Source organism: Morus notabilis, unplaced genomic scaffold (genome assembly GCF_000414095.1).
Source record: "Morus notabilis unplaced genomic scaffold, ASM41409v2 Scaffold225, whole genome shotgun sequence".
Taxonomy (NCBI): Eukaryota; Viridiplantae; Streptophyta; class Magnoliopsida; order Rosales; family Moraceae; genus Morus; species Morus notabilis.
The window spans coordinates 112,019-123,482 of record NW_010357850.1 but is presented as its reverse complement, the minus strand read 5'-3'; the positions used below and the strand labels follow the sequence as shown (position 1 = coordinate 123,482).

Here is an 11,464-nt window from a genome sequence, read left to right as displayed (position 1 = left end):
GGTAAAAAAACAGGACCAAAATGAAAAAAAAAAAAAGAAAAAAGCTTTTAAGGCAAATGCAAGAAAGATGAAAAGAAAAGAATTATATTTTTAGGGTAAAAGCACAAAAAAAAGGTAAAAAATGATCAAAGTTAAAAAAAATAAATAAGTTCTAAGGAAAAAAGAAGAAAAAGAAGAGGAAAGGGTTGGGTATGCATTATGAACGTGAGAATTGTGTCACAGCGTTAGGGTAGATCAAAAGAAAAAAAAATATTGAGATAAAATTAGATAATAAAATATTCAGAAAATAAAAATCGAGAAATGAGATCTTTAAATAGGGACATATTTAGGTAAGGACATCATTGATACACAATGAGATGGACTTAAAAAAAAGTTGTGTACTTAAAAAAATAGTTTAATGTAGCATACTTAAAAATAAGTAAAAAAGAATAAATTAAAAAAAAGTAATAAGCGAGGATTAAAAATGAAAAACAAAAGAGATGAGGGATTAACAGAAAAAATAAGTAGGCAAGTAGGGATCAAAAAAGAATAAAAGATGAAGAAGGGTTTAAGAAAACAAAAGTATTCTATTTTTTACCAAAACGAATCATTTTAGTCATAAGCACCGTAGAAGTCTCAGTTTTTGACACTTAGGAAAAAAAATTGTTTAAGTGGTGATAAATTCGAAAAAACTTACTTTAGTTAGCAACCAGAAAAAAGTCCTTTGAGAATTACTTTTGCTGATTTTGAGAATCACTTTTGATGCAATCATATTTTAGGAAAAAACATTGTTTAAGTGGTTATAAATTCGAGAAAACTTACTTTAGTTAGCAACAAGAAAAATATATTTTGAAAATCACTTTTGATACAGTCATATTTTAAAGGACAAAAAAAAAAAGTTAAGTAGGGACATATTAAAGAAAAATAATGCTTATATTTATGAAAAAACAGTGGACGAGAAGGCCAAAAAAAAAAAAATTAAGTATGAGTGTATTTGTAGAAGTTTATTTTAGTGGGATAATTAGGAACAAATTGTAAGGATGACCTTTTGTGTATAATATTTCATAGCACTACTAGAAACAAATATCTAAGTAGGATCACATTTGAAAAAGAAAATATTTTAGTCAGGTAAATTAGAGAAAAAAGTTAAAAAGAAGGGTAAAAACAAAGAATACAATATTTTAGAGGGGCATATTTGTAGAAATTTATTTTAATGGACAACTAGAAAAACGTTGATGAGAATAACTTTTGATATAGTAATATTTTAGAACACTGTTGGAAAGAAATATCTAAATAGGATCGCATTAGGAACAAAAGCTTTTAATAGGGATAAATGAGAGGGAAAAAACTTAAAAGAAGGGTAATGACCAACAATAAAAAATTTTCAGGAAGAAAAGTGGAAGGAAAAAAGAAAAGATGGAAAGAAAAAAAGAAGAGAAAATCTGAAAACGAAAAATCAAATATTTTAGGGGAAAACAAAAAAAAAAAAAAAAGGGGGAGAGAGAGAAAGGAAAAAAAAAAAAAAAAAGAGGTTGAACTTTGTAAATATTCATAGACAAGAGTGGTTCTATTTATACACTCTTTTTTACTCTCCACACTCCCTTTTAAATACACACCCCATAATTTTAAACTAATTGAATTTTTCTTTTACATACTCCTATTTTTCTAAAATCACCCTTACCTATTTTTATAAGGTTATTAATCCCTTACAAATTCAATTTTCTTTTTTCACCCATCATTTTATTTTAATTCTTTACTTTAATATTATCATTTCTCCCTCTCCCACTATTTTTTATGTTTTTTAATTTTTTTTATGGTTGAAGCTTCTAGTATGATGGGTTTTTTCATACACTAAGAAAATTTACTATTACATTTTTTTAGAAAATAAAGGACTTTTACTATAGAAAATTTGCTATCACATTCCTAAATCGCAACGTAAAAATTGTAAATTAATATTAAAATTTTTTTACATTAACTGTAATTCATTTGCTTGAAAAATGTGATGTTAAAGTTTTCTCTCCTTTTTTCAAGAATGATGGTCAATTTTGTTTATGGTGAGAAAAGCTCCACGTCTAAAGCTTCCACAAAAAAAAAAATGGAAATGATAATACTAAAGTAAATAATTAAAATAAAAATGGTTTGTGTGAAAAGAAAAATGAAATAATTAATAATTAATAATCTCATAGAAATGGTTAATGGTAATTTTAGAATAATATATATGTAAAAAGTAAATTTAAAATAAGAGTTGTGTATTTAAAAGAGAGTGTGGAGAGTAAAGAGTAGTGTGTGTATAGAATCACATAACATTGCATCTTTTCCTTTTACCGAAATATTATTTTTTTTTATCAAATGAAAAATTACACGGCACTCTTTTGACCCATGTCAAAATTAAAATGACGACATTTCTTAATCAAACTTAATTTATAATGATGCTTTTTTACAATAAATTTAACTACGGTAATACTCACTTTATCAGTTAAAAGTAATGAAATTAACGTTCCTTTTTGCATTTAGAATATTTGAAAATACCCAAAATACTCTTAAAATAAAGAAAAACAGTTTCAAACCACAAAAAATACATTGAATTATGTTTGTGCACTTTTAAAAAAAATGCCTCAAATACGCTTTTTTAACCGTTATTTCAGTTTTTTATCAATTGTTTTGTCTCTATGTTTATTTTTAGCTTCTCAATTGTTTTTATTATTATTATTATTCAAATAAAAAGTCTGAAATTCTCAAGTGTGTCACCCCTCAAAATTTATACATATTCGTTGTCGACGGATCCAAATGTAACAATTCAATCACTTTCCTCACTTCACCATTACTCTCCATAACACTAGTAATTTCATTCTCGAATTCCTCAAGCATAATGTCAACAATAACAATAATATTATGCTATATGTATTTTTTATTTTTTTTTTTTTTTTTTTTTTTTTTTTTTTTTTTTTTTTTTTTTTGCTAAAAATGTTATGTGCATTCAATACTTCACCATTATACAAAACAACCTAATCATATAAATTCTCTACAAAATTCCAAAACATATTTTTAACAATAAAACGAACAATGTCAAATTATCTCACTTATTCTCAAACACAGGACATATTGATTCTTAGCTCTTATAGATACCAAAATTATGCTACATTTTTAGGCACAAGAACGATTTATCATCCTTTGTTAAAAGGAAAAAAAAAAAAAAAAAAAAAGAACGATTGTGTTGTAATTTGGTATGTGAAGGTTTTACTTAAGTATGGTATTCTTTCATCTCTTACTACCGTTGGATTCAAATTTAGTGGTCTATATTATACACTCTACTGATTAGGAGAAAGTACTGCCCCTACCATAGATTTTCTCATAAAATTAAAAGTAAAAAGTTGATAGTAAGTATTTCTTTTTTCGCTTGGAAAATGATAAGACGTTGGTGACAAGTGTTATTAGTTTTTCCTTTTGGTGGGTAAAAGGGTAGTTATACTTTATTTTTCTCTTCATCAAGGGAGGAAAAGTAAAAGGGGTAACAGAAAACGAGTTATGTCATATGAAAGCAACCTTTTAAGTATTAGGGAATTTACTTGAAATAAGAAAGATCTAAAGAAAGCAACTTTTGCTCGAGACACTCTCACGAGTGCTTAGAATCATTCATTTATATTGATTAATTTAACAAATCTCCCCCATTCCCATCGGATTTATGTATGTTTATTTATTAAGATTGAGAAATAGGAGTAGAGAATAAGAGTCAATTTCATATTTATTTACTCTTTTTTATCTTGAAATAAGAATAAAATCGATGAGCTGCACTCAAATTTAAAATTGAGGAATGGATGGAAGATTGTGATTCTCATTCCTAATATTAATATTAAAGTACTATCATACTCCTATTCTACTTATAAATATAAAATTCAAAATAAAATTCAAAAAATAATAATTACAACCTATATATATTATTTTATTTGCCAAAAAAATCATAATATTAACCTATTATTGTTAACTTTAATGTAATAAATAAGTACTTTATTTAATTTAATAAATTAATAGTGTATTTTAATTTTTTAACACTGTTTTTTATTTGTTTTATTTAAATTTTGACAATATATTTTTATATTTTAAACAATCGTATAATTTATAGCTATTATTATATTACCCTATTATTATACTAAATTATTTTAATTATGATTAATTTTAATATATCAGTACACATTTTATTTTTTAAATTAAAAATATAAAATTGCATTAAAGGGTATTAGTACTTTTACATTAGTTCATTTCAATTCTGGGTATAAGTAAACGCATCAATGAGATTTGTATACATGCCTTAAAGTAACTATGATTCTGAATCTTGTCACTATGGGTGTTCGGCGGTTAAAAATCACCAGTTTTGGTCGGTTCGACCATGTAACCAGGAACCAAAACTGAACCGCAAAAAGTACTATTCAGTTCGGTTAACCGATCCTCATTTTTTGGTCGGTTTTTAGTTTTGGTAATCAGGATGGTGACCATCAGTTAACCATCAGGTTACTAGCATCTTTAGTTGCATTTTTTGACCAGAAATTGTGGAAAAATGTAAAATATTCCTTCTATGCAAACATATAATCACAATAAATGAATACAAAGCATAACATCCAAATTGATAATACCACAAACACAAAATATCTAAATCTAATGTCCAAAATCCAAAGTATAAATTAGAAACTAGAAAGTTACAACAAACAATACTAATGTTCAAAGTGTAAAAAACATCTAAATTGGCATAAGAAATTGAGAAGCCCAAAGCATAATTATAAAGCACCTATTCAATTGAGTTAGTTAAGAGTTTAGAGAAATTGATACATTTAAGCTCCTCACGTGTGTCGCGCATATTAATATGTTTAAAGATAGCACGTTCCAAAATTCGGGAGTGAAACTGAAAACGTATCACACATCAAGTGCACGACAGATTTGTTTCAAAATCTGAGAGAATATAGACACAAATAACATAGTTTAGCAGGAATACGTAAAATTTATCATATAAATATAGAAGTTTAGTCACATAAGATTCATATTGAACAATGTTGATAATTATTTTCCTGGTCAGATATTCTTAGACCTTTTAGCCAAGACAACAAAAAAACCTAATTCTTTTAATTTTTTATGAAGGGGAAAAAACTTAGAAGCTATTCTTAGATCATAAAGAAAATAAGACTATTCTAGGAACTCGCAAAATAAAAACAAAAAAAAAAAGACACAAAAAAAGACACAAAATTAGGTTACAAAGAATCGGCGAGGGAATGGGTAAAGGCTTGGTCAACCAATTTCTGCTCATCACTTTGTTTAAGTTTAGAATAAGCTCCGAATATACATGCATGCATATACATTATATATGTGTGTGTATATTAACCTAATTCTTTTAATTTTTTATGAAGGGGAAAAAACTTAGAAGCTATTCTTAGATCATAAAGAAAATAAGACTATTCTAGGAACTCACAAAATAAAAAAAATAAAAAAATAAAAAGACACAAAAAAAGACACAAAATTAGGTTACAAAGAATCGGCGAGGGAATGGGTAAAGGCTTGGTCAACCAATTTCTATTTAAACAAATAAAAAAAAAAAAAAAAGGGGGGGGGGGGGGGGGGGGGGAAGAAATCCACACCTGAAAACCACGTCAGCGAGATACCACGTGTCGTGACCTTCCTCAACTTGATTGGTCTCCACCAATAGCAATAAGCCTCGTAAAGGGATCATACCAAATGTGGGGCCAGGCGTGACCCTCGGATTGACCAGTGCAGTGAGGTACGGCCTCGTTACGGGCATACGGACAAAGCCCCCCAAAATATAAGCCTTTTTTGCAGCTATTAACGAATATATTATATACATATATATATATATATATTTATATTTATATGCGCCTGTATATATACATAACAGCCTCTTTGTAATGTGATAAATGTTTCTCATTGCCACCACCCCAAACATAACCATTCCCATTTTCTTAGCTTGACTTCCCTTCTTTTTCTCTCTCATCCAATCTCTCTCTCTCTGTTCTGGCTCTGTTTTTTTTGTTTTCATGAAGGTTTTTGGCTCTGCAGAGTTGGCAATTATAGTTTCGCATTGTTCCAAGCTCACAACAGAAGACACCCTCAATATTGTTGGATCCTCTTGTTTGGTGTTTTAAAGAATTGGTGAAGATTTTTTTGGAAAAACCCACCAAAGAAAAGGGTAAAAAAAGAGCAAAATAATAATAAAAAAATGTTGCAAGACGTGATTTGTCAGCCGGAGATGCTTCCCATTGTAAATTCTCTTTTCATTATGGCTCTGCAAAATGTGCTTTATTTTATTTATTTTTTGATAAAAATGTGATTTATTTATTTGTTTGTTTAATGTTTGCTTGTTTTTGTTTCATGCATGCAATGATCTGTTTGTGCGTGTTGTTTGTGGTTTGTTTGAGAATTGTCTTTTTGTATCTTTTTCTTTTGTGTGTTTCTGAACTTGGGTTTTTGTTTTGTTTGTCTTTTTTTATTGCATTTTCTTCAGCTTGAAGTATGTGCATGATGTGTGGACTTTGATATGTTTTTTAATCATTGGAAAACATGGGCATGTGTTTGCAAAATTTGTTTCATTCACAATAATTAATCTTGCTAAGTGGGAATGGATTTCCTTTAACTCATTTTCCTTGTCTTCTTTCTCATCCTTTTAGTGTTTAGAACCTTCCCTTCATTTGCTTTTATCATTGAATATCTTGCTTGATTTTGACATGAATTTTCCAATTTTCAAAAACACCCATCTCCCAAATTATATATGTATATATGTATTACTCACAATCTACAAAGTTCCTTCATTTTCATCCCAAATAGAATTTTTGGACCAAATAATTAGCCTTATGACTTATCCAATAAGACCATAACATCACCCCCAATAGAATTTGTGCCATGAATGAGTTTCAATTGGCTTAGGGGTATATTGACTCGTCAAAGAAGAATGTTTCAAACAGTTCCTATCAATTTTTGCCACTATTTGGAAAACTACATACTCATCCCTTATCCCTCATAGCTCTCTCTCTCTCTCTCTCTCTCTCTCTCTCTCTCGTAACAAAGTATGCCCACTAAACAGTGTCGTTTTCCAAGAGCACCAATCACCATCACCATATTAGCAATCAAACACTGGATTTCCTTGATAGCTATTTCAACTCTTCTTTGATTATTGTGGAATAATATGTAGCGTTTTCATGCTTCTGGTATAAGCTGTCTTAATCATGATTCGTTTTCTTGTTCATTTAGATGGGGCTAGTGGGGTGAGGAAGCCTATAGGCAAAGCATTAATTTAAGACGAATAATGAAAAAAATTGGTTCTGTTTTAAGTGCTTCTCAATTCCAAATGTTTGTTCAAACTAGGCCGTTTCTATATAGTGAATAAAAACTGAGCACACCATTGAGTTTTGTTCTTTGTTTGTGCCGTTGAATTTTTGCCAACAATGGGAAACCATGTCCTACATGTCACATGGAGCACAAATTCACATCTTTTTTCTACTTTGTACACAATATTATCCCCCATAAGACAAATCCTTTTTTGGGTAGTTATTTTATGCCTTCAATTGATCAAATATTAGTGGTATTTTCATTTGGCCTGATGGAAAAACCAAACCAAATAACTTAACAAACTAGAATGTCCTTTCATTTTCTCTCTCTTTTCTTCCATGAGGAGGTGAGGAGAGAGAAATATGAAGAATTATGCTTCTCGTTTGCTTAAAGCAAAGGTCATAATAGAACTATTGTTTTAGTTATAAGGATTTTTCTTACACTTATTTTAGTTTAGTATTTTGATGTTATGAACTTTTTCTTTTTTTTTTTCAGGATGAAATTTCCAGCCAAATAAGTGCTCAACTTTTTGAGTTTTGTGATCATGAACTATTCCCTGAGACCCTTCAGAATTCTGATGAGGTCACTTCTTGTTCAAACGGTTGCTATGAAGAGAACTCATCATATCCTGCTGATCTCTCACTACCCCCTGATATAGAAAAGTTCACTACTGCCTACCAGGATACCAATGGCAACACTAACACAACCGCCGTCCCAACCCCGTCCCCCACGACCACTAGCACCGCCATCACCGCCTCTGCCGGCGCCACTAACAATAGTAACAACATCTCCATCATCTTTGATTCACAAGATGACTTGGACAATGACATCTCAGCCTCTATTGACTTTTCCTCATCCCCAACCTTTTCTGTGCCTCCATTAATCCTTGGAACAACACAAGAAGACCAATTTGACTTCTCCTCAGTAGTGCAGCCACAAATTTCTTTAGTAGATTCTGTTGTTGATGGATTTCCACAGTACTCTGCAGCCCCCCTTGCCCCTCTTATCCCGCCCCCGTTACCACCGGTTTTCGAAGAGGACTGCTTGTCTTCAGTGCCTTCCTATTTGCCTATAAACACATCAAGATCTTCTTTTTCCTTTGTTGGTCCTGCCATGGGAACGTACTTGCCTGCTGGGACTATGAATCCTGCTGCCTTATCCGTTAAAGGGCCCGGGATTTTCGGAAGCAGTCTTCTCATGGGTTCTGAGTTGCAGCCACAAGAATTGGATTATCAAGGAGACACTAGTGGAATCTTCTGTACTGATTCACTGCCAAGGGTTTTCAACCCTGGAGAACTTCAGGTACTAACAACTTGCATTTATTTGGTTTGGCAATACTTATTTTCAAACAAACACAGAAAATAACAAATAATTTCATTTTGATGTTTAGGAAGTTGATAAAATATGTGTCAGTTCATAAAGGAGCAAAGTTTTGTAGTTTTTTGACCAAGTTCTGAACCTTAATGTTGGAAAAAGTCATGCAGGTTTGATGAAACTTTAGAAGAATGATTAAGAGAACATTAAAATTTAGAACCTTTTGATTGACCAATCTGTCCATGTGGGCTTAAGCCATAAAGCTTATTTATACACTAACATTGTGATTACATCACTAACTACACAACAAACATGTATGGCCCACTTCACCAGCAAACAAAAGAGTCTTATGGATTAGAATTACGAGATTAGAATCATTTTTGATTTACGTGTATTTTTTATGAGAGAAAAAACTATAACAAACCACGAATCATGATTCAAATTGGGTACGAACCCCCAACCAAATAACTCTTTATTTATTTTATAAGGAAAGCCACTGTAGCAAAAGGTTTGAACCGTGAATCAAACCCAGGAAACAAACGAGCCGAAAAACGAAAATCTTCCCATGCATAGCCCTCTTCACCAAAGCTTCCTTAGTTCCTTTGGCCCACATATATTGCATATAGAGATATTATTAAAGGTCTTTGACAAGTGCACGCACAAAGTTGATGTTAAACTTCAACTCTATGAAGGCCCATAATATGGCTACAATCCACTAAGCTACCAACTTGCTCATCTATTCTTTTTGAACTACTGGCTTAATTGAAAGATCTCGATTTCATGAAACAGTTTTATATTTCTTTTTTATTTTGTGTGTGTGTGTGTGTGTTTTTTTTTTTTTTTTTGTGTGTAATTTTTAATTTTTTCCCTCTTAAAAAAAGGCACTTGGTACTGAGTCTCAACAGTTGATGGGTGGGGCTGGGAACTCTACTTCTTTGGCACCAGATATTCCAAACATGGGAGACCAAACTTTCAAAGTAGGAAAGCTCTCTGTTGAACAGAGGAAGGAAAAGATCCACAGGTACATGAAGAAAAGGAATGAAAGGAACTTCAGCAAGAAAATAAAGGTTATGTCCCTCTCATCACTACCACCATTTATGCATGTGAAACATGAAATGTTTGAGTTGTATTTTAGCCTTCATGATGCTAATGCTACAAGGGAAAAAATGGCAGTACGCCTGTCGGAAAACGCTCGCGGACAGCCGGCCGCGAGTTAGGGGAAGATTTGCCAAGAATGATGACTTTGGAGAGACCCCAAGAGCAGCATCTAGCAACCATGAAGAGGATGATGAAGAAGAGGTAAGATTTATTGTCCATCTTAATAGGAGAAATCAGTAGTAAGACACGAAACGAAAGAAAAATTTACTTGTAAGACACGATTCTAAACTGTTACATCATTATAAAATCTGAAACATGTCAGATTAAAAATAGTATGTCAGTTTAACTGTATTTGATGAATATTTATAAATAACTATTACGCCTCATAAAAAAACACAGTAGGGCTCACACGTAGTCCGAACCTTTGATATCAATTGGTCCATAACAGTGTCTACTGGTAGGTCGAGAAGGCATCGTCTTAATGTTGTCTACGATGGGACAACTTTCATGTTCTTTGAAATCATCGAATTTTGGTCAACCATTTTTCTTGTTAACTGTTTTACAGGTTGTTGTAAAAGAAGAGGATGATATGGTTGATTCCTCAGACATTTTTGCTCATATAAGTGGAGTGAACTCCTTCAAGTGTAACTATCCCATCCAATCTTGGATTTGATTTCATTTTAGCTTCTTGGATTAGAAACATATCTACGAACCCTGTTTCAATCAGGACTGACTTGTGTCTCCTGGTTTAATAAAATAAGAATAAGGGGGTCGTTATATATATTTATACATACATAAAAATTGAGTCACACTTATATTATATGTATAAAGTGAATAACAAATTTTGTAGATATCCTCATAATGTATCAATTTCAATATATTTATATATATTTGCTGTTCAGTCCTTATAGTGTACCAATTGCCAAATTTTACATTATTGAGACTTAAAATACTTGCAAAACTATCCTATATGTGCCTGGGGCATCTTTTTGAGGATATAGATGAGTTATTTATTTTATTTATATTTTAATAAGAACATTAATATCACTGGCTTTATTCCATATTATTGTCACAAAAAAGAAGAGAAACAAAACGTATAATGCCAAATAAGTCTACATTATGTTTGCTTTAATTATGTAATTCATCCAAGATCAATTTGATTATGATATTACCAACAAAAAGGGTAAAAGACAAACTGAGAGACAAAAATGTCAAGGCTGGTTATTGTGAGAAATCCAAAAAAAAAAAATGAAACAAAAAGACAGCACAAGATAACAAAAATATGCATGTTTGGATTATTTATTGGAGATGAATCCTGGAGAAAAGACGAAAATGCAAAGGCTGTTATTGCAAAAGAAACGCAAAGAAAAAGAAAAAAAAAATACAGAAAACGAAATGGCAAAAAGGGAAAGCCAAAAAACAGAACACAAAATTAACCAAAAAGGAAAGAAAGAGTAGGGCCGGCAATATGGGTCACGACACGACAACATGACTCGAAAACGACACGAATTTCACGGGTTAGGGTTGAGAAAAAAGAGGTACAGGTCAGAATTTGGTCGACCTACAATTGACATGAAAAACACGGGTCAATTTCGGGTTGGACCCGCCTAATCCGAACACGACATGAAACTCGTAAAAAACTAAAAAATACATATATCTTTTTCATTACTTATTTTGATTTTATTATGAACTTATGATATCATGATAGTTATACTCAAAATCTTATAGTATTATTTGCTTAATTTCAATG

At 31.2% G+C, this 11,464-nt stretch overlaps 1 protein-coding gene across 1 annotated transcript; it reads left to right on the top strand.

The window, feature by feature from the left end:
- The first annotated feature begins 7,663 nt into the window (after nt 1-7,663).
- LOC21389165 lies at nt 7,664-10,418 on the top strand. Its single transcript, XM_024176486.1, has 5 exons — nt 7,664-7,700; nt 7,798-8,604; nt 9,498-9,683; nt 9,790-9,915; nt 10,280-10,418. Exons 1-5 carry the CDS (start codon nt 7,665-7,667, stop codon nt 10,385-10,387), a joined length of 1,263 nt encoding a protein of 420 aa, XP_024032254.1. The 5' UTR covers nt 7,664; the 3' UTR covers nt 10,388-10,418.
- The last annotated feature ends 1,046 nt before the right edge of the window (nt 10,419-11,464 follow it).

What these genes read in the sequence shown, in the direction of transcription:
- LOC21389165 (XM_024176486.1), top strand. Translation starts at nt 7,665, where the DNA reads ATGAAGAATTATGCTTCTCGTTTGCTTAAAGCAAAG. An exon ending in TCAACCCTGGAGAACTTCAG is followed by an intron (nt 8,605 to 9,497) that starts GTACTAACAACT and finishes TCTTAAAAAAAG; the next exon opens with GCACTTGGTACTGAGTCTCA. An exon ending in AAGAGGATGATGAAGAAGAG is followed by an intron (nt 9,916 to 10,279) that starts GTAAGATTTATT and finishes ACTGTTTTACAG; the next exon opens with GTTGTTGTAAAAGAAGAGGA.